Consider the following 21,000-nt stretch of genomic DNA (forward strand, 5'->3'; position numbering starts at 1 on the left):
CCACCAACCACACGGGACACCCAGGGTCTCAGCTCTGGCCTAAACTTGCCCCAGAATTGCCCCACACGTGTTCAGCTAATGACGGCAGCATTAACAGTAATGGTTAACACTTCCACTGCTTACGTGTCAGATTGTATTACCCCTGCGGACTCATTTCATCCTCACAACAACCCTGTGAGGGCTGAGGAAACTGAGTCACAAATAAAGGAAGTCACCAAACACTCTCAAGCCAAAGCAGAGCAGGAGTCAAACCCGACAGCAGGGCTGGGTTCCAGAGTCTCTGCTCTCAACCAAGTGCAGGTCCCCAGGCTCAGCGCTGGCTCTTCTCCTGGGGGCAGGAGCTCAGCCTCAGCAAGGACAAGCCCCTGGTCCCACCCACCTCAGGATCACACCCCTCCAGCCCTCCACTGGACAATCCGACCTATTCAGAGTAAGATGTGGGGGCCCAGGCTCCACGCTAGCAAATAAACAGCATGTCAGGCCTTTCCTGGCCCCCTGGCCCCCGTCCTCACCCCTAGCTCAGTGTCTAAACTCCACAGAACCATGGAAGAAAAATACACGGAGCCCATGTCCTTGACACTGCAAATGCCATCAGAGGTGACCCCCAAGTGGAGGCTCCAAGGCCTTCCAACGGGCAAATTTTACCTGCTCGTGACTGATGTGTGTGAACTCCACGTGCCTTACATTACAGAGGACCCCCTTCTACACTCCCCTCACCTTGCGTGTGTAAATTTACATGCTAAAAAAAACTGGATGAAAGATTCCTTCTCCCAGAGGTGTGCCTACACGGTCATCTTAGCAACCCGAGTTTGCAGGTTCCCAGCAGGTTCCCAGCTGGCCCGGCTTTTCCTCCCTAGGTTGGTTTCCACGTGAGGCTCTGCTGCCCCCTGGTGGCACAGCCTCACTCTCCTGCTCCCACTAGTTCAAGCACTGATTGACCCTCAGCCTAAGGACCGTGAATTTCGGTATTACAAGTCCTTCCGTCTGAAGTCGCTTAGTCACTCACTCAAGCACTTGTTCAGAGCAAACCCGGCTTACAAGCCCTTCCAGTTAGCTTTCTCCCTCCTTGTCCCACCTTCTTCTTCTTGGCCTCCCTTGGGAAAGAGTCCTTCCACCACTAGATTCCATTCCTCATTCAACTGCTCCCCTCCTCCCCACACGGTTCCCATGGGAGGTGGCAGTGCCCCAGAGGCACCTTTGGCGACTGCGGGGACCCCCGGCTGTTCTTTCATTTGCCCTGCAGCTTACTAAACATTTTGTCTTTTCTAGACCAACTTTTCCATGATCTTCCTCGACCATAGAGAAAGGTTTCGATGTGTGTTTCCGAGGTCCCTGCTTTCAGAAACTGCAGCCAATGCCAAAGGGGCAGAAAAGAGGGAGATAAGGCACAGACGCCGCCCAGGCTCCACTCCAGAGTGTCTGGGGCAGGACGCCAGCCCTTCTCCCCCCCAGACTGAAACTCTAGAGAACGGTGCCGTTGGCCGAGGGTTTAGGTGGTCAATGAGCTCAAAGCTTGGCTCCCGGAAGGGACATGGGACCCTACGATGGGCCTCCAGGGTCCCTGCTGGTCCCTCCAGGGCACAGTTTCCAAGAAGGAAACCAGAAAGAAGAATGACCATTTGCATGGTAACAAAGTGCACATCCATGGGGCAAAGTTCCTCACTGGGTGAGAGGCAGTGAGGAACATAACCTGCTTCCTCTTAATGGATTTAGTCCATTTTTCTCTGAGAATTACTGTCTTCAGAGTGTTGTGTGTCGGGGGGGGGGGGGGGATGTGGGTATTTAGTCCAAAGTTACTGGCTGAAATGCTGGGAAGAATTCAAAGCTCACAATGGTGAGGAGACTGTGAAAGAGACAGCCTGGAGCACCTGAACCCACCCTATACTGTGCCCACCAAACCCCACCACACACCCCTCATCCTCAGAGGAGCTCAGGGTGTAACAGGGTGCAGCCCAGAGGGGGCCCCAGTTAGGGATTTGGAATGGGGTCCAGAACTCAAGGTGTCTAGGAAATATTAGAAAGATATATAGGATGTCCTCCCCTTTTCCCCCCACCAGTGTGAGTTGGGGGAAGGGACACATGGAGCAGGAACAGGCAGAGCTATTTTGTACTGCAACAGCTTTGCAGCTAAGCTCTGGCATGGACATTTAACATATCTATAACCTTTAACTGGATGCATAGATACGTTAAATAGTGTGGCCATGCTTTGATCCAGGGGGATGGGAGTGACTTCCACCCCAGATGTAACTGGGAGGCAGCTCCCCCTGGTTACAGAGTCTGTGTGGGAGCTTGGAGAAGATTGGGTCTGTGACATGGGGCCACACCTGCCCAGACTCACAATGGCAGCCCAGTAAACCTGGAAGAATACAGGAATCTTGGCAAGTGTAACTGATTGTAGAAGGGGTCAGAAATGGGGTGCAGAGGAAGTTTGGCGTGAGGATTTAAACCCAGACTCGGCAGCCATGCGAGAAGAGAGAATCACGAGGCTTTGGCAGAGTAGGGACCCCCGCAGAGTAGGGACCCCCGAGAGTGAGAACCATGTGGCTTTATGGTGCTCCCTTTTGCCACGTGGCTTAGGAGCAAGAGAAACTCTTCCTGGAAAAAAAGGGGTGAAAGGACTCTTGCTAGTGGGCCATGAGAAGGTGCCACATGGCTTTGAATTAACTGGAGATCGTGGTGGTGACACAGCTGATGGTGCCGGGAGACTGAATCATGGACATCTACTTCTTTTCCTGAGATACGGTACCCCAGATTAGGGCAGAGGGAGAAGGAAGGACTGTGTGTGTCTGTGGGTATCCTAAAGGACTTTAGTATTTTAATGAAGACATTAGATCACTACTCCAAGTCTGTATAGCTTTAAATAAATATTTCCTTTCCTTTTCACAAATCTCTGGCATTGAGAGATATCTTTCCTCTGGCGGTGGGCATAGCGAACCTAGTGGGGGATCCTTTCAGTAATATTACATTGTATACCCCCTTGGGTCTACAGGTTACAGATATGTTGTCCTTGGGTCTGTTCTGTAACAAGGGCAGTGGTTCCCAATCTCCAGATGCATCAGCATCGCCTGGGGGCCAACACTGCACAGCTGACCCCCCTCCCCCCCCCCACCAAGTGTCTGACTCAGCAGGGTTAGGGTGGGCCTGAGCACCTGCATTCCCACGAGTTCCCAGGTGACCCTGATGACACTGGTCTGGGGACCACACTCTGAGAACCAGGGTTAGAAGACCAGCTGCCATCACCATCCACCTCTGTCTTCTACACAGTGATTGTAAACACAGTTTTCACACAGACATAAAATTACTTCAGGACAAAAGGATGACTGATCCTGTGTACCCCGAACCGAGGTGTGCGAGACCACATGTTAACATGAATCTGCCTAGAACACCAATTTCACTTAAAGATCTGCAGAGGGAAAAAAGTTAAGTAACTGGACATTTTAAAACATGGCATGACTATTACACTGCAGAAAGGTACTTTTGAGTATAAAGCATCAGTTAGTGGAAGTTTTAAGACATAATTAAGGGATTTCTAAGAACCCTAGGACTTTTCCAGGGGGCAGGTTTCATGTTGTCCTCCAAAAAGGTGCGGCATTGGCCCTGCACATTAAACCACATTTCTGGGCCTGTGTGTACATGTGTGGGGGCTTGCACAGGTGTGTGTGGTGTGCACACATCTGTGTGCACATAGGTACTGCGGGTGCAGGTGTGCACTGCGTGTGCATGCACATCATTCTCCTCACCTCCATCAGGACCGTTCTGTTTGGGTGTGGGTGGCAGCAAGGTCCCTGAGAAACGCTGTTTGGGGTATTTTCAATTACTAACACCGCAGGTGAATTAATTCCACAAATGTGTTCCATGAGGCTAGCTGTGTAGCGAGACAAAAATGTATGAGTAAGAGGAAGAGTGAGGTGGGAGTGATGAAGGCAGCTTGACAAGAGCTTCCGACGAGGCTGCTCGTGGGGGAAGGCAGGCAGGGCCCTGGGCCGCACAGGCCCCCAGACCCGAAAGCACTGTTGCCTTCCGCCTCTCTTCAGCTTCCCACCTAAGCAGCCCTGAACAAGTCCCAGGCTATAGAAGTTTGTAAAAATAAAGGTTTGTAAAAATAAAAATAAATACTATTTGCCAACCAACAGCTTAGACAGTTTCTCTTCCTACTTTTCAAGTAATACCACGATATTCCAATTCTTTCTCTCCCCAGGACTGCCCTGCAGGGTTCCCCCACGAGTTCCTCGCTACGCCCACTTATTACTCCTGGCTGCCACAGTCCACTGAGAATCAGGGTTGGAACAAGTCAACCTTAGTTTTGAAGGCTATTTTTTTTTTTTATCACAGAAGGCTTTGTTCCTCCTGAAGTACTTATTATGTTTTAAAAAATCAAGACAATAATATGTGTTTTAAATTTGTGGGCACCCCCGAATAAAAACACTTAGGGGGAACATGTCAAAGCACCAATCCCACCCCCAGGGACCCACCTGCCCGATGAACTCCGGGAAGCTGAGGATGGGCCCGTTGTGGAAGACCGGGTAATAGAAGACGTAGGCCATCATCCAGGGCAAGGAGTAGAAGGTGCGCCCAGCGGGCAGCTGCTGCCAGCAGAACTCGAGGCTGAAGCTGGTGTAGTACAGGCAGCGAACGGTCAGCGTGAACTGCAGCAAGTAGTACTCGTTTTCTGTCTTGTACCACCCTCTCTGCAAAGCCAACAGGGGAGAACAGCCCGTGAGCGGCAAGGAGGGACATCGTCCAGTCTCTGAGGAAGGAGATTTCTCCCACGGGTAGAGCAGTAGCTGTACCATAAAGGGAGTTGAGAACCACTGGACAGCAGGAAAATCTCCTTGGTAATCAAAATGAGCAGTTAATGAGCAGTGGGCAGAGGAGTGCCTCTGACATCAACCATCAGCTTAGCATTAAGCCTGATGCAACAAGGAAGATTTTCCAGATACACATCTACCAGATACCTCCAGTGGGTTACCGGGATGTTAGCCACAACCAGTGGATGCTTCGACAGCTCCTCCCACAATTCCAGAGACAGAGAGAGTCACACAGGCTGTCCACTAGCTCACTGCCCTACCATGCTCTTTCCCATAACTGCTGATTCGCAGCACACCAATTCTAAGTGCCATCACTTGAACCAATGAGTGAGCAAATGAATGAACAAGTGAACAAAATTAAGACACCGCAGGAGATCCAGTTCCACAGCGAGAGGATGTAATAAAATTCCCAACATTTTCTGTGCAAAGAAATACCTGCCTTATCTGTCTCAAGGGCTGCAGTGGTACCAGATGAGGCAAGGAATGTGAAAGTTTCCCATAAATTGTACAGCACCCGACAGATGATGTTTTGTTAAATGCATAGGGGACTATTGCTTTCTTGTCCCTTTACTCCTGACCCTCTGCTCCGGTGACATGTGCCACCATCTATGCCTACCCAAACTGGGAGAAAAGTACAGGGTTAGCCCTGTGCAACCTCGGAGGACTTAGCTAGAAAAGACCTGACTGCAGAATGCAACACCAGGGTTCACATGCACCAACCCCATGTGGCCACTAGGAGGAGCCCCACCACAGTTGTTCAACTGATTCTTGCCTGAAAACAAAGGTATCTACCAGCTGGGGGCACTGCCAAAGGGACCACCTCCTTCCCCAAGGTAAAGGGAGACACTTACCTTCATCTCCTCCACATCTTGCAGCCTCAGTGTGGAGAGCAGGAGGAGAGAACAGAGCCAGGATAGGAACAGCGACCGGAACTGGGCTACGCAGAAGGCAACGATGGTGTGGAGAAAAATCATGGCTGTTCCCCGGGCCCCCAGCACACACCAGCAGGCCCACATTCCGTAGGCGGTGAGGATCCAGGGTCTGTGCTGCGCACGGGGACCCAGTGAGAGAGACACAGAGGGCGGGGAGGGAAGGAAAGAGAGAGGGGTGAGCTAGGGGGCATTGTTATTGAAGATCCCCACCGGAGAGGCCGGTGCTTAGCGACCCCATGTGCGCAGGATCCCGCTGAAGAGAAGGCGGAGGCGAGTACCGGTGAACACGGAGTCTCACCGAGAAACCCGGGCCGTCCAAACCACAGGAGGCTTTGCAAGTCGAAATGACAGATTCAGAATTAAGTATCTAGTTACATTTCTATTTATTAGCATATTATGTAGCCACATTTATGTCACAGAAAAAGTATATGTTACCTGCTTTCTGAGATATTGAGGCCTTTGCACAGTCAACCTGATGAAAACATTTAGTCTTATTTTAGGAGAATCAGAGAATATCTTTCTTTTAATTATCAAGTTTTAATAGTGACTGACATTGAATGCCTAAATAGATAAATTAACATGTCTTTGCTTTTATGATACACTCTTGGCCATATCCGTCATCCTTAAAACCACAATAATGTTTTAACATTGTTTGAGAGGCAACATATCATCGCAGTTTAATTACTCAAGCTTCGAAGTCCAGCTGCCTACATAAACCCTCGCTCCCCCGTTAACTAGCTGTGTGACCCTAGGCAACTTGCTCAGTGTCTCTGTGCCTCAGATTTTTTCATATATAAAATTAGGATGGTACCAGTGTCTACTTCAGAAGGTCGCTGTGAGAATTTAGTAAGTAAATGCATGTAAAACGCTTACAGTGGTGTCTGCATACATAGTACATACAGCAGAAATACTAGCTGTTATTTCTATAGGAAACTATGATGTGTCTGTTCAGTGTGCACTAAAAGTGTGGTTTCTAGGAATGTCTTCTTGTAAAAACAAGGACTTCTTTAAGGGCTAGTCAGCTGTGGGCTGAAAATTGCAAATCCCATGCTTAGATGCTAACCCTCCCAAGTTATTGCTGGAGTGCAATTTTCCCCACACCTACGGCTCCCGCTCAAGAGAAAACATTCGAAATGAGTGACTACGTCAGGCACTCTCAAGTTCCAACAAAATCAAAGAAATCTGCAGCTCATTTTTACTATTTTTCCATCCTATTACCCACAGAAAACGGCCACATAAATTTGCCTCAGACTTTCCCCCAAACACTCACCTCTGGGCAGAGTGCGAGTATACGGAACAAGGTCGCCCAAGACTATTTTAAGAAGTAGTTACAACAAATGAAAAAAAAAAAGGGGGTTCTTTTCCACCATGACCTACAGCATTTACCACTTGGAATTCTTTCTCATGCTACATGCTTATACATATACATGGCTGGCTACATTTTTATTAAGTGCTATTTGATCCATTTGGAAAAAGCCTGTTTTCTGGGATTCGTTTCAAAATTTAACCACAGACTTAAGCTGCTTCAACTTGGAAAAGCTGTTCAGACCTTCAGGAAATACTCAATAGTGCTGTGCAAACCTGCTTGTGAGACGCCCTGATGAACCTCACTGTGCTCACACAAGCTGCCCTGGGGGCACACGAGCTGGCCCCACCTTCTCACCCCCCACCGCCTTCCTCCTGCCAAACAGCACAGACGGACAACACCTGACGTCACTCTACGACCTCACAGAAAATGCTCTCGCATTCACATCACATCCTCTACCAACCCTTGGATCACCCGCTCCTTCTCCTCAGGGGGTAAAGGCAACTCGGTGTGAATAGGTGGCAAAAAGGAAAGGTGTGAGCAACGCAGAAGAAACACCTGTACAGTACTGCTTTTCATTCTTTGTCTATAAAAATGCGATTCAAATCCCATCCTCAAAACTCCACTAAAATGCTGATATAGCATGAGTAGCCTTCCATCCCCCATTCAGAAACTTAAACAGTATGTCACATTTGGGACTAGCTGTCCCCTCAGCACAATTCCCTGGAGATTCATCCAAGTTGCTGCGGGTATCAAAGTTTTGCTCCCCGTATGCTGTGTAGCATTCCACGGCATGGACGTACCACTGCCTGTTTAACCATCCGCCCGCCGAGGGACATCTGGGCTATTTCCAGTTTGTAGTTGTTACAGACAAAACCAATATGAACATCTGCATTTGTGTGAAAACGAGTGCTCACTTCTCTGGGATAAACACCCAGGCATGGACTCGCAGGGTTGCATGGCAGTTGCATGGTCCGTGCTCCCAGAAACGCCACACAACCTTCCAGAGTGGCCATCTCACATTCCCACCAGCAACAGATGAGTGATCCACCGTGTGGGCGCCCTCACCGGCATGGGGTGTTGTCGCTAGGCTACAGCGGAGCCATTCTGGCAGGCGTGCAGGGGTCCCTCGCTGGGGCTTTCATTTGCATTCGAGATGCTCTTTCAAAGGACAACAAAGTGTGAGCAACCTGAAGCTTGAAAATAAGGCAGGTTGAAATTCGCTGGGTTCAAAGTTCATCAGAACTATCCCAACCCCCCTGACTGGCTCTGTTCCAGGCTCTCCAGTTTCTAACAGAAGATAAAAAGAAGGCAGGAAAGAAGAGCAACGTATTAACAAATTTCTGTGGCAGTAAGACAAAGCCAGCCAAGAATACACGGGCCTTTCTGATGGGACGCGGTGCCTTCTACCCCGGACTGAAGGAGGGAGACAACCTCGCTCTCCGTGCCCCTGCTGCCTGCGTTTACACAGGATTCACTCCTCAAAGGGGGAAGGGGTTCTGCCTCTCCACTTGCTGACCTCCCTTAGAAGGCCAGTCCTGTCTTGTTCACATTCTAATAGTGTAAACCCAGAAGCCAACACAGTACCAAACATACAGCAGGTGTTTCATAAATACTGGGTGGGTGGGTAGGTAACACTGGGTGGGGGGGTAGGTGGGTGGATGATGGGCGGGGTGGGTGGGTCGATGTGTGGATGGACAGATAGATGGATATGCTTCCCCAAGTCTTGGGATTTAACCTGGTAGTTATGAATAAGAAATAACAAGAAATTAGCGCCACAGTTTTGGGCTTTCTGGTCCACTGCTGTGACATCCTGCTGTTTCCAGAGTCTCTGCTTGCACCACTGCACCCCTCGTAAACGCAGGCTGCTTTGCCAGTGCCTGTGGAACACGCACGTCACCTCTCACTGTCTGCTGTGTGTTCTCCGCTCACGGGGGGTCTTTTATGTTGGGAGGACCTCAAATAGTTTGCACCTAGTAGGGCGCAGGCACCGGGCTATGAAAGCAGACCTTGGTGACGGAGCCTGCTGCCTGTCACCCCACGGAAGTCTTCCGGGGGACAGACCCAATGAGCTGGCACATATCCAAGGCTGAAGTCAGCACCGCTGAGAACAGACCGAGGGCCGGCCCTCCTTTCTCTTGTAAATCTATATTCTTCAGAGCCTCTCCACAGGGAGGCAGGGCCCAGCCACAGGAAGCGCTGGCTGGCAGCAACCCCTCTCACACCAGCGCTACTTACACTCCTGCTTTTCTGGGCTGTGCGCACAGACTGATAATAGGATGCGCCTGAGTGGCTTCCCTCATTATCTTGTCTCTGTAGGGAGGAGCGAGAATGTGGAGCCTCGGTGCAGACTCCTGTTGGCAACTGCACCAGACTTCGCTGCGATTAGTGCTTTCTGTACATCTGCCCAGAGAGCACTTGGGGGAGCGTTGTTCGAGAAGCAAATAAAAGGAGCCGATCAATAATCCTTCTACGTGGCATAACTTATTACATACTACACAATCGAGGGCAGCCGCTGCCAAAAAAAATATGTCGATACATCTCCCCGAACAAACAGGGGTAAAACAAAACCAGCCCCGAGTCCAGGCACCTCCATTCTGGCCTGCTTCTCCCGGGAGCACAGGCTGGCGGGCCCCCACAGAGCAGACTTCATCCCTCCCTGGACGTGCGCTGGTGGAGGCGGAGGCGGCGGAGTCCGGTTCCAGGAAAGCCATTAGTGCCTGAGATTCCCATTAGGTGTGCGGTTTCGGGAACGGGCTGGCAGGGAGCGCCTGCCCACCGCGGTCCTCCAGAGGTTAGTTTACTCATCTCAGCCAACGTGCTTTTCGGTCCTGTGGCTGATGAGCTCCGCCGGTCGGGCCCAGATGCTAATGACGTGGGTTCTGCCTGTGAGAAGGGCAGCGGAAACTGCCCTGAGGGCGGCAACAGCACCCACCCTCGGCCCCCGCAAACCAGGCCAGCCTTCTTAAAACGTTCGTGCGGGGTTATTTTTGGTTCTGAGGGCAGAGAACACAATGTCTCAGGTGGTGGTGAGGCCACGGGGCGTCCAAGAGGGGGCAGCGGCCTGACCCGCCCCTGAGGTGCACAGTCCAAGCACAGCAGACCCGCAGTCCGAGCCCGGGCACTCAGCCTCCCCTCCCAGGGCACCGGCCCCAGCTCAGTCTCACCAAACCCGGAGAGCCCTGCCCAGAGGAAAGGCACCTAACCTCGGCCAAGGAGCTCAGTGGAAAGTTTTATTACTTGTCATGGCAAAAGAGGAAAAGGAAAAGAAAAAGGAAGAAAACCACCCTTTGGAAACTACCCTGCCTGTCTCTGGAAGGAGGCAGGGCTCACGAAGGGAGAGATGGGGTGAGAGACCAGACGGAGGGGGAAGACCCTTCGGGGTTAAGGGCTGTATCACCGAGAACTGCTGACGCCCGGCCCTGCACGGCACTGTCCACAGTTCCCGATGCCTCCAAGGGTGGAGAAATACAGGAACTGCAGCCCAAATCTTCCACCCTGAGTAAGGTCCAAAACACCCACCCGAATTCAGGCCATCTGGAACACTCAGTCCAGGTGGTGACAGCACGGAGCTAACGGGGCCAAAGCTGTGGTTCCTACTCATTACATAAGGGCCCAGCAGACGCAGACAAGGCAAGCACTGTGCCCCAGCCCCAGCCAGAGCCCCGCTCACAGCTGTCGCACAAATCAGACCTGTGGTCGCAGAGGGGACAGGAGAGAGGCACACACACACACACACACACACACACACACAAAGATGACTCTGTGAACTCTGCCTCACTCCCAGAAAACACACAGACACCTCCCACCGGCTTGGGGTAAGATGTGCCCCGCAGACAAAAAGACGAGTCCGCCTATCCGCCGTGCCTGGTAATGAGATGCAAACCTGAACTAAGCAAACAGCTCTACTTCCTTCAAGCCACAGCTCAAAGCCACATCCTCAGAAGCCTTCCCTGTCACCCCGAGGCAGATGTGGCCCACTCCTCCCCCCAGGCACCCAGCCCACCACCACATCAGGTCCAGCACTGAGATCAGAGTTTGGTCTCCTCTGTACCGTAACTTCTCACTCAACTTTCCAAAGAAGGGGCCGTGTCTCCCAATCCCTTCCCCCAGGACCCAGCGGACACTGGAAATAGGGTCAGAGGAAGACAGTCGGGAGGGGAATGGTGGTGTGCCTGCACAGACAGCCTCCGCCCCTGCAGACTTCGGTGTCTCGAGATAGCTGCCTCCTTGCTGGAACACCGTGGAGGAGACGGCTCCCAGGAGCACACGCAGCACACGCCAAACGCCAGCGGACGCCAGCAGATGCCAGCACTTACTTGGCATTTATCACGTGCAAGCAGAACCTTAAAAAATATCAGACCCTCAGCGCTACCCCAAGAAGCAAGTGCTGCCACCCCCATTGCACAAACGAGGAAAGGAACCCACAGACATCAGCCACTAACTTAAGACTGCGTAGCTTACACCCCCAAAGCTGGGATTCAGCCACTCCGAACACTGCCTCCCAAGATGGAAAGAGCCTTAACTCAAAATTGCAAGCAAATTAAGTGGAAGGACATCTATACTCTAACCTAGGCAGCCTTCTGATGGTAGTGAGTACAAAAGAGGAGCTGAAAATTGCAGAAGTTTAGAAAGGGGGAGGAGCATCAAGCCAAGAAGAGTTCATCTACATTCCACATTCCCGATGGGTGTTATATCTCCTCCAACAGAGGGGGATCGGCTCTTGGAGACAAGAAAAAGCATAAAGCACAGGCATGCATACAGTACACAAACAGCTTCTCAGTATGTCTGTGGTTAAAATTTCAATAGTGCCCTGGAGGGTGTGGCTCCGTTGCCTGGAGCAGTGTCCCTAAAGCCGGAAGACCACAGATTCCATCTGGTCCGGGCACGTGCCTGCAGTGCCGGTACATCCCTGGTGGGGGCGCGTCGAAGAGGCAACCTATGCATGTTTCTCTCCCACATCAATGTTTCTCTCCCCCTCTCTCTCCCTCCCTTCCCCTCTCTCTAAAAGTGGCAATTAGGAAAAAATACCTGAAAAGTGTAGCCAGGGGGTGGGGGACAATAATGAAGAAAGCTAGAGAAAGACTGACCTTTGAGAGGCGAACAAGAGGTAGCAAGAGCAAGAGGGGGGCAAAGCAGACCCACCAGGCAGGGCCACGCCGGCTGGATGCACAGGACAGGGGTGTGGGGAGCGCAGGACACGCAGAGGCCCAGGGCAACCTCGCCATTCCTTCTACCTGCCACTTCATTCCTCCCCAGGATCAATCAGAAACATATCGAACATCAAGCACAGAGAAAGGAATATTTATTAACTTTGCCGGTGTGCAAAGGAAAATGAAACACCACCGGCACACCCACCAGCAGCTGAAGAAAGGCAAGACTCTCAGTGCCCAGAGGGCCCTGGGAGGCCGCCCGGAGCCCACCCATGTCCCTTCCCAGCCAGCGTCACCACCGTCCTGAAGTTTGTACTTATTTTCTATCATGATCTCTTTCTTCGTAAATTTGCAAGTGTGACTTTAGTTTGCTCACCTCTGAGCTTTAAGCACATGGGACCATATCTGAGAGGCTGCTCTGCAACTTACCTATTAGCTCAGTGCTGTAACCCACAAATTTACCCATGCGCATAACTGTGGCTTTACCTCCAATCCTTTATATTCATTGCTTTGAAAAATAACTTGGAGGAAGTAAGTGCAGGATAAGAATGTGTTAATTCTGTGTTGTGAGTGTCTGATCTATCATTAACAATTTGTTCTCATCTTTTCCAGGCTTCCAAGGCTGGCATCCATGTCTACTGACTCTTAGCTCAGGGCTCTATCTTCACAAGAAGCAAAGGAGAAAGAGGCTTGAAAGGAAGTGCTGCGCACAGTCGTACCTTCCTCGCAATCTGGTTGGCCATTTGCGACACAGCCAGGTGGCCAAGGAGAAGCCACACCAGCCGCTGCTTCCCCCACTCCATCCAGAAGCTCCACTCAAAGTCAGTCCGGTCCTAAATAGGCCAAAAGAGGAGTTTATCAGAAAGATTCCAGTGCATGTCTGAGGCAGAGCACAAACTCCAGTTAATAAACCAACTCAAAGAAGGCCGATGGGGGTCCAGCCTCTGCACAGTGGGACTCAGCAGCACTCCCAGCCTCTCCCCCAAGCCCCCACCGCATGCTGCTCCCCTCCAGCTTGGGTGGTTGTTGCCATTCTCCAGATCAGCTTTGTTCAAGCTGATCTCCCAGGACCTCTGTGGACTGGAAACTATTATTATCCCCATTTTATAAAAATAAAGCAGAGTTCAAGAATTCAATCCAGTCACACAGGTGGTGTGCGTGATGAGCCGAGGCCACTCAGTTCAGCCACCCATACGCCCTCGCTTAACACGGGAAACGTAAACTGGACACTAGGAAAATCGCTTCAAGTTGTGTTAACTCTCGCTGCCGTTTGGAGGCAAGAGGATAATTTGAGAGAGACGTTAACTATTTCCCTATAAGATTCTGATGAAAGAATAAAAGGCAGACTTCTCTTCCCTGTGTCTGCATCTGCACCAGCCCTGTGTCTACGTGGAGTCCCTGGAGGGGAGGGCGAACCGGGCTCTGGCGAGATGGGACTCGGGGATGCCTGGACTGAGGGACAACCCCTGAAACTCTTAGCCTCAGGAGCCCCGGGGAGGTCATGGCGGCCCAGCCGGGCATGGAGGGTGGGGAAAGAATCCCCCGGTGACTTTTTTTTCCTCACCCGAGGACATGTTTTCATTGCTTTGAGAGAGAGAGATGGTTGAGAGTCAGAAACATCGATTGACTGCTTGCCTCCTGTACACGCCCCCACCAGGGAACGAGCCTGCAGCCTGGGCGTGTGCCCTGACTGGGACCGAACCCACAGCCTTTCAGTTATGGGATGATGTTCCAACCAACTGGGCCACACTGGCCAGGGCTCCCCCCGGGGCTACTGATGCTGAACAACTCATCAGTCTCTGCAAAGTAGAACTCCGGAGCAAACTTAATTGCATTTAGAGTCAAATGTGGGAGTGGGGGGTTAACCTGAGGATTGAGGGGAGCCTTCATACCAGTTACACATACTGTAAAACTTTTTTTTCAGAAGGTAAAATACAGATAAAATTGACTTTGATTCAAAGAAGACTATGAAGGCGGAGGTGGCAAACCTAGCGTCTAACGTTGCAGGCTCGGCTTGGTTTGCACCTCAGGTCTACCCACACACAGCTGTGATGACCTTGAGCCAGAACTTCACCTTCCTGCTCTGTCAGCTCAAGTGATGACAGTGCAGATCTTCTAGGGTTTTGTGAGGTTCGAATGAAAGTATCTCGTTATGTAAAAATAGGACCTGGTGCACAGCACTCACTAAATATAACATAAACACACATTCACCACTAATGGTGGTCCGCGTGCTTCCCATCGTGTGTGAACCAGCCGTGATCGTATCATGCTGCATACTATGTCACTTGTTAAAATAAGGCTTTTTTCATTTTTTAAATGAAGAAACACAGTACTGTGCATTCACAAATGACACATGTTCCTCACACCCAATATCTTGATCAACACTGACACACACGCAACCTCCTCATAGAGCCCTGCCCCCAGGAAAACTCTGGGTCTGGTCCAGTTCCTTCCGTTTGGAGCCGGTCCCATCAGGGCCCAGGAAGTGCCCTGCCACACAGCCCGGCGGCAGCAGAGCAGAGAGTCAAACCGTCACCCGGCTGTGACCTCTGATCCCAAGCTCATGCCTGCACCCCAACAACCCCAGCTCAACGGAGGGTCCATTAACTGAATAAGGCAAAACAGCTCCAGGTCATGTGATGAGGCCACACTTGTGAAATTCCGGAAACACAGGTAAAAAGACGCTAAAAGCCGAGATTGGATTTTTTAACATTCCCCCCCAAAAACAGCCAAACATTTTACCATTTTAATGTAAATAATGTTTTTAAACACCCAAGATTTTATTTAAAATTAATGACACCGGGCTTATCTATGTCTCAAAATTTCTCCAAGTGTAATTTTGAGGGGAAAAAATGATGTAATACCTCATGAAGTAGAAGAAACCAACAGAAAACCTGTATGCTCCACCAGAAGGCCCAGGACTACTGAAAACCCTGTGCTGGTGAAATCACATCAAGGAGAGGGGACAGTGGGGAGGAGGGTTTTCAGGAACTACTACTATAAAGGACACGTGGACAAAACCAAGGGGGAGGGTGGAAGCAAGGGAGGGAGGTGGGTTTGGAGGGGGTGTGGGGAAAAATGCAGACAACTGTAATTGAACAATACAATAATTTTTTAAAAAATCAGACTTCTGCCCTGGCTGGCATAGCTCAGTGGATTGAGCGCGGGCTGGGAACCAAAGTGTCCCAGGTTCGATTCCCAGCCAGAGTACATGCCTTGGTTGCAAGCCATAACCCCCAGCAACCGCACATTGATGTTTCTCTCTCTCTCTCTCTCCCTCTCCCTCCCTCCCTTCCCTCTCTAAAAATAAATAAATAAAATCTTTTAAAAAAAAAGAAGAGTTTTAAAAAAAATCAGACTTCTGGCCAAGATGGAGGCATAGGTAGACACACTGTGCCTCCTCGTACAACCAAAAGTAGGGCAACAACAATTTAAAAACAAAAAACAACCAGATCTGACAGAAAATTGAACTGTATGGAAGCCCGACAACCAAGGAGTTAAAGAAGAAATATTCTTCCAGACCAGTAGGAGGGGCGAAGACGGGCAGCCAGGTGGAGAGGACTCGCACCAAGGCGGTGGTGGAGACCTGCAAGGCAGCTGCTTGTGGAGTGGGCAGTAGCACATTCGTGTGTGGATAAACCCGGAGGAACACCTGGGAAGCGAGACAGACCAGGCAACCCGAGGCCCCAGAGTGGGGAAACAAAGCCTCAAACCACTGACTGAAAACCCTGTGGGGGTTGAGGCAGCAGCGGGAGACACTCCCAGCCTCACAGGAGAGTTCATTGCAGAGACCCACAGGGTCCTAGAATATACACAAGCCCACCCACCCGGGAATCAGCACCAGAAGGGTCCAGTTTGCTTGTGGGAAGCGACTGAAATCCAGCAGAGAGCAGAACCAACACCACTATTCCCGCTCAGACTTGCCCCGCCCCCGCCCCACCCTGCACGTACGGTGTCACAACCCAGTGACTGGGTTGCCCCACCCTGGTGAACACCTAAGGCAAGTCAGGAAAGGCAAGGACCTACATCCCAGATTGCTCTATCCAGCAAAGATTTCATTTAGAATGGAAGAGCACAGAAAGTGCTTCTAAGATAAGTCAAGTTAAAGCAGTTCATCAGTACCAAGCCCTTATTATATGAAATGTTAAACGGATTTATCTAAGAAAAAGAAGATAAGAAATATGAACAGTAACATGACAGCAAACTCAGTTATTAACAACCACACCTAAAACAAAAACAAACTAAGCAAACAACTAGAACAGGAACAGAACCACAGAAATGGAGATCACAAGGAAGGTTAGCAACAGGGGAGTGGGAGGGGAAGAGAGGAGGAAAAGGTACAGAGAATAAGTAGTATAGATGGTAGGTAGAAAATAGACAGGGGGAGGGTAAGAATAGTATGGGAAATGTAGAAGCTAAAGAACTTATATGTATGACCCATGGACATGAACTAAAGGGGTGGGAATATGGGTGGGAGGGGGTGTGCAGGGTGGAGGGGAATAAGGAGGGGGAGTGGGACAACTGTAATAGCATAATCAATAAAATATATTAAAATTTTAAAAATCACATCAAGGAAAACTACAGTCTTTCATCACCAATTCTTTCAGAAAATAGCCATTTTAAAGGAAATAAAAACATTTCTCTTATGTCTACCCTTCTCCATTTAAAACATTTACCTAAGGAAAATGACGAGACAGTGAGTTGAGCTCACAAATAGAAATGAGTCAAAAACTCATGGTCAATGATTCGGGTAAGAAAAGGGTTGACCCACCTGCCCCTGCAAGTGAGAGCTTTCTCAACTCCAAGCTCAGCCACGCATTTCAAGGCCAATGGTAAAGCCTCAAACGGTGAGCAACTTCTTCACGTTCTGCTCCTTCCCCATCTCCTTTCACGATCCTGCAGACCTTCATCCATCCGAAGCCTTAGTCCTTCGGTTCTGTGACAGGTCCCCTCAGTGACCTGAGGGCACTGGCACCACTAACTTGGAGGTAGGTCCAGGAACGCTGATGTCCACCGAGCAACCCCGAGAACACAGAGGACAGGGGTGACGATGGGTGGCCTTGGAGGAGGGCCTGCCTGTCTGCAGCAGATTCCGTTTCCACCCTGAGCTCGTGCCCCCACGAGGCAGGGACGGTGGGCTGCGTGTGGCAGAAACCAGACTGAGCTCCCACCCAGGAAACCCAGGCCTGACCACTTCTAGTTCTGTCCACTACTGTTATATGAGCTAGGGTTGATCGGTCTTCCTTGTAGAATTAGAATTAAGTATAATCATGGAAGCTAAAGGGGTTGATCCTTGAAGCCCAAAGTCGAAAGTCGGAAAAGTTAATGTACCAAAAATTGAACTTGTCCCTTCCAATCCATCCTCTTATTGTTATCAGAATAGTCCCACGGAAACAGGTTAGCCAACTTTTAGAAAGGCTCAATGGCAACTATGTTCAGCTCTGTGGGCCACAGCCTCCGTGGCAACTACTCAGCTCTGACCGTGCAGCCGAAAGCAGCCGCAGACAGTACCCGCACCCAGGGGCACGGGTGTATACCAGTGAAACTTGACTTACAAAACCAGGCAGAGGGCCAGACTGTGTCCACACCCAGAGCTGGCCCGTCCCTGTTCTAAGGGATTGCCATGCCTCCCAGACCCTCACTCACCACCTAGTGGGAGCAGGTCAGGAGCACTGTTTCCAGCACACAGACGGACAGTGTTGTTAGGTAATCTGCTGTCAGATCTGAGGTTCACAGCTATGGAGGAAGCAGACCCCACGGAGGCCATGGAAGAGTCTCAGCAGTTGCCCACCGATGAGCCTTTGTTAACCAGGAAAAACTTGGAGTTCCTGCTCATCTTTTTCCTTGCTGTCCTCCGTGCTGGACTTACTTCCATCTGAGGTCCCGCTGATTGCACACTGAGGCTTGTTCTCTCCATCTGGCCCTTCTCACAGCACCAAAGTAATGTTTTTAAGGCCACATCTGATCGTGTTACGCTCTCCCCTGCCTCCCCGCCGCCCTTAACATTCTTCACATTTTCCCCTTAGCGTTCCAGGGAAACATTCTAAGCAAGATTCGTGCAGCCCTTCTTACCTGGCCCTGCCCATCCCTTCATCGTCCTTCCCTAACCCGTCCCCCACCCCCGTCCTACAGTCCAGCCACGCGGACCCTCTGACGCTCTCCCAGATGTGCAGTGTTGAGACAGCCAGAACTTCCCACCCTCTGCTCCCTCTACTCGGAGAAACCCATCAGTCACACATCACTATGATGATGACCCACCTTCCAGGTCTCAGTTCAGGCAAGCCCTCCCCCAGAGATCGTTTCCTAACCCATCCGTTTATAGTCTGGACCCACCGTCTCTCATCTCTGCTCCCACAAAACACTGTGGCCACCTTTCTTGTGGCAACTTACCACGTTGTGCTTTAACTGCAGGTTACTGAGGAGCCTCTCCACTGAACCGTGAGCTCCTCTCTGATAGGAACGACATACACAGTCAGCACTGTAACCCCCAAGAGACTGGCACATACTAGATGCTCAATAAAATCTTGCTGAATAAATTAAAGACATACACAGTGGATCAAATCATTTTTAAGAACCCAGTATAAGCACAGTCTCCAAAAACTGCAGGCCCTGGCGCCCGTCCTTAAATACCTTTACGATCATGGTTAGAGAACAGAAACTCCCGGGCCAGCTCTACTGCGTGATCTGCTCTGCAGACTCTCTTCGCTCATCAAGACCTGCTCTCCAGTGCATCAGCTACTCGTTCTAGGGGGGTGGGCAAAGTAGAATGCCCGGTACAAGTACTATGTACAAGTACTATGTACAAGTTTTGTTAAGTAATTATATAAACAAATAACAAACTATTTTTCTCTGATAGCCCCAGAAACATAAACCCAGGAATTTTCAAGCTGCATATCCTGAAACAGATGGAGGTACTCATGGTAAAATCTGGGCGAGCTGAGCTACTCAGGATCCTCCAAACACAGTCAAAAGAAAAAGAAAGAAAAAGGAAAGGAGAACGGTTCTAAAAACCGTGGACTCTAAAGGAGTGAATCCACAGTTAACCAAAGGGGAACATCAGCATTCAGAAAAACTGCAACATCTGAAATGCCATGGAAAGCAACAATCCTAACTTTCTCTTCCAAATAAAATATCAGCTATCTACTATTTGTCAGATAGCACCGCTTAACTCAACACTCCCCCCCACCCCCGCTAGAATGACTTCCAACAGGTTAGACGCTGAAAGCAGAAAACTACATTTCCCAGAATTCCGGGCAGCTAGCACATCTGCATATGACCTTGCTTCTGGGGAACACACAGGAAGAATTTGAAGGTGCAGAAACATAAAGAAATATGCGCAGTGAGACTCTTCCGAAGGCACGGAGGCAGAGGCCCAGCGGTGGCTCCGCAGCAGCCCTGGTGGGGACTCCGAGGCCCAGTCGGCCCAGAGGTACTGCAGCTTCACGGTGTGGCAGTGTTTGCCGGGGCGCCAGCCTGTGCTGCAGGGCACTCTGGGAATGGCTCCTGCAGGCTCACTGAGAGCCTGCCCCTCCGGTCCTTGTGACTGTTCTGAGGTCTCCTGAAATTCCCACAGTAGGTAGATTCCTTTCTGCTCACGCTGACGGCAGACTTAATCCACAGACTTTGGAACGAATTTTTCATCTGATTGCAGTTCAGCTCTAGCTTTATAATAGAAGGATTATGAAAATAATCCCCTTTGTAGAAAACTATTCTGAAATAAGTCTGTTCAGTGGAGGAAAATAGAATGGAAGAAAACACTAGCTAGGTCAGTCCAAGGAATGTTCTAGAACTAGACAACGGAGGCAAGGAGTGTTAACGTTAGAACACATTCACCAGTGAATCTATTTATGTATCTCAAAACTAAACAAAATTATCTACCTTACTGCCAGTCAGCATTTGCATTATCATACCTCATTCCTCCTCAGATAGAGAAAACAATGGAGAGCTGAATATATTTATGTTTTCCTTACCTTTGTATGCAGAATTTTGCAAGAAAGTGAAATGCAATATAAATACGAGACATTCTTGTTTACCTATTTCCTAATAGCATCAGATGCACATAATTTACTTGGAGGCCATATCTAATTCCCAATCACACTGAACAAAAATAAGGTTCTGAGGAAACCTGATAAGACACCCAAATGCATAAATGTTTCCCTGCATGCTCCAAGGCAGCAAGCTCACCTTAATGGCTTATAAATCTCCAAAGGAGAAGGAAAAGAGGGGGACGTATTTATAGAAATTCCGCACAGAAGCGGCGCTGCTCTCTGGATGAACTCAGCCTAATGATTCATTTAGCAATTATTGGAAGAGTTTTCTTTTTCTTTCAACAGATGCTTTGTTATTTCTAAAATAATGCGAACTAAATTATTTTACTGCTCACAATTTCCAAAGACAACACTCTCCCCGGCCAACATTTCCTCAAAGATAAAATGTTTTCATTAACAGAACTTTTTTTCTCCTGCAAATAACAAACTCTCTGCTTAAATGTCCTCACCACCCTGTGCAGGTGAAGACTCTCCCGAGGCAGGGGTGGGGGGTGGGGGGTGGGGGGGGATACCGCCAACAGAACTCGCGCAGTCTGCACTGTCGGGCCAGGTCCTGTCCCCTCTCTACATTGGCCCTCACGATGGGCCCAGGGTTTAATGGGGGCAGGGAGGTGTTTTGTGAAGAAGGAGAGAGAAAATCTCTCAGGGACTTAGTTAAATCAAGAGGATCTAATTGAGGTGGGTAAGTTCTTTGAATCTCTTACCTAACTACCAGCTAAACTCAGTGACTTCCTCTGGCTACACTGCTGTCTG

The 21,000-nt window shown here is 49.9% G+C and overlaps 1 protein-coding gene across 4 annotated transcripts in view; it reads right to left on the reverse strand.

Annotated features, from left to right (window-relative positions):
* Positions 1-21,000, reverse strand: part of HHAT (hedgehog acyltransferase) — a 230,201-nt gene that overhangs the window by 180,909 nt on the left and 28,292 nt on the right. For 3 of the 4 annotated variants that reach the window (XM_045838575.1, XM_045838573.1, XM_045838576.1), the window contains exons 4-6: positions 12,919-13,032; positions 5,660-5,854; positions 4,473-4,688 (exon numbers count right to left, since the gene is read on the reverse strand). In XM_045838575.1, coding sequence (XP_045694531.1) covers positions 4,473-4,688; positions 5,660-5,854; positions 12,919-13,032 — 525 coding nt within the window. Of the gene's footprint in view, positions 1-4,472; positions 4,689-5,659; positions 5,855-12,918; positions 13,033-16,970; positions 17,004-21,000 lie in introns of those variants that run through there. The other variant, XM_045838577.1, reaches the window with a different exon arrangement.

This window comes from Phyllostomus hastatus, unplaced genomic scaffold (genome assembly GCF_019186645.2).
Source record: "Phyllostomus hastatus isolate PE091 unplaced genomic scaffold, TTU_PhHast_1.1 phas_contig_283, whole genome shotgun sequence".
Classification (NCBI taxonomy): Eukaryota; Metazoa; Chordata; class Mammalia; order Chiroptera; family Phyllostomidae; genus Phyllostomus; species Phyllostomus hastatus.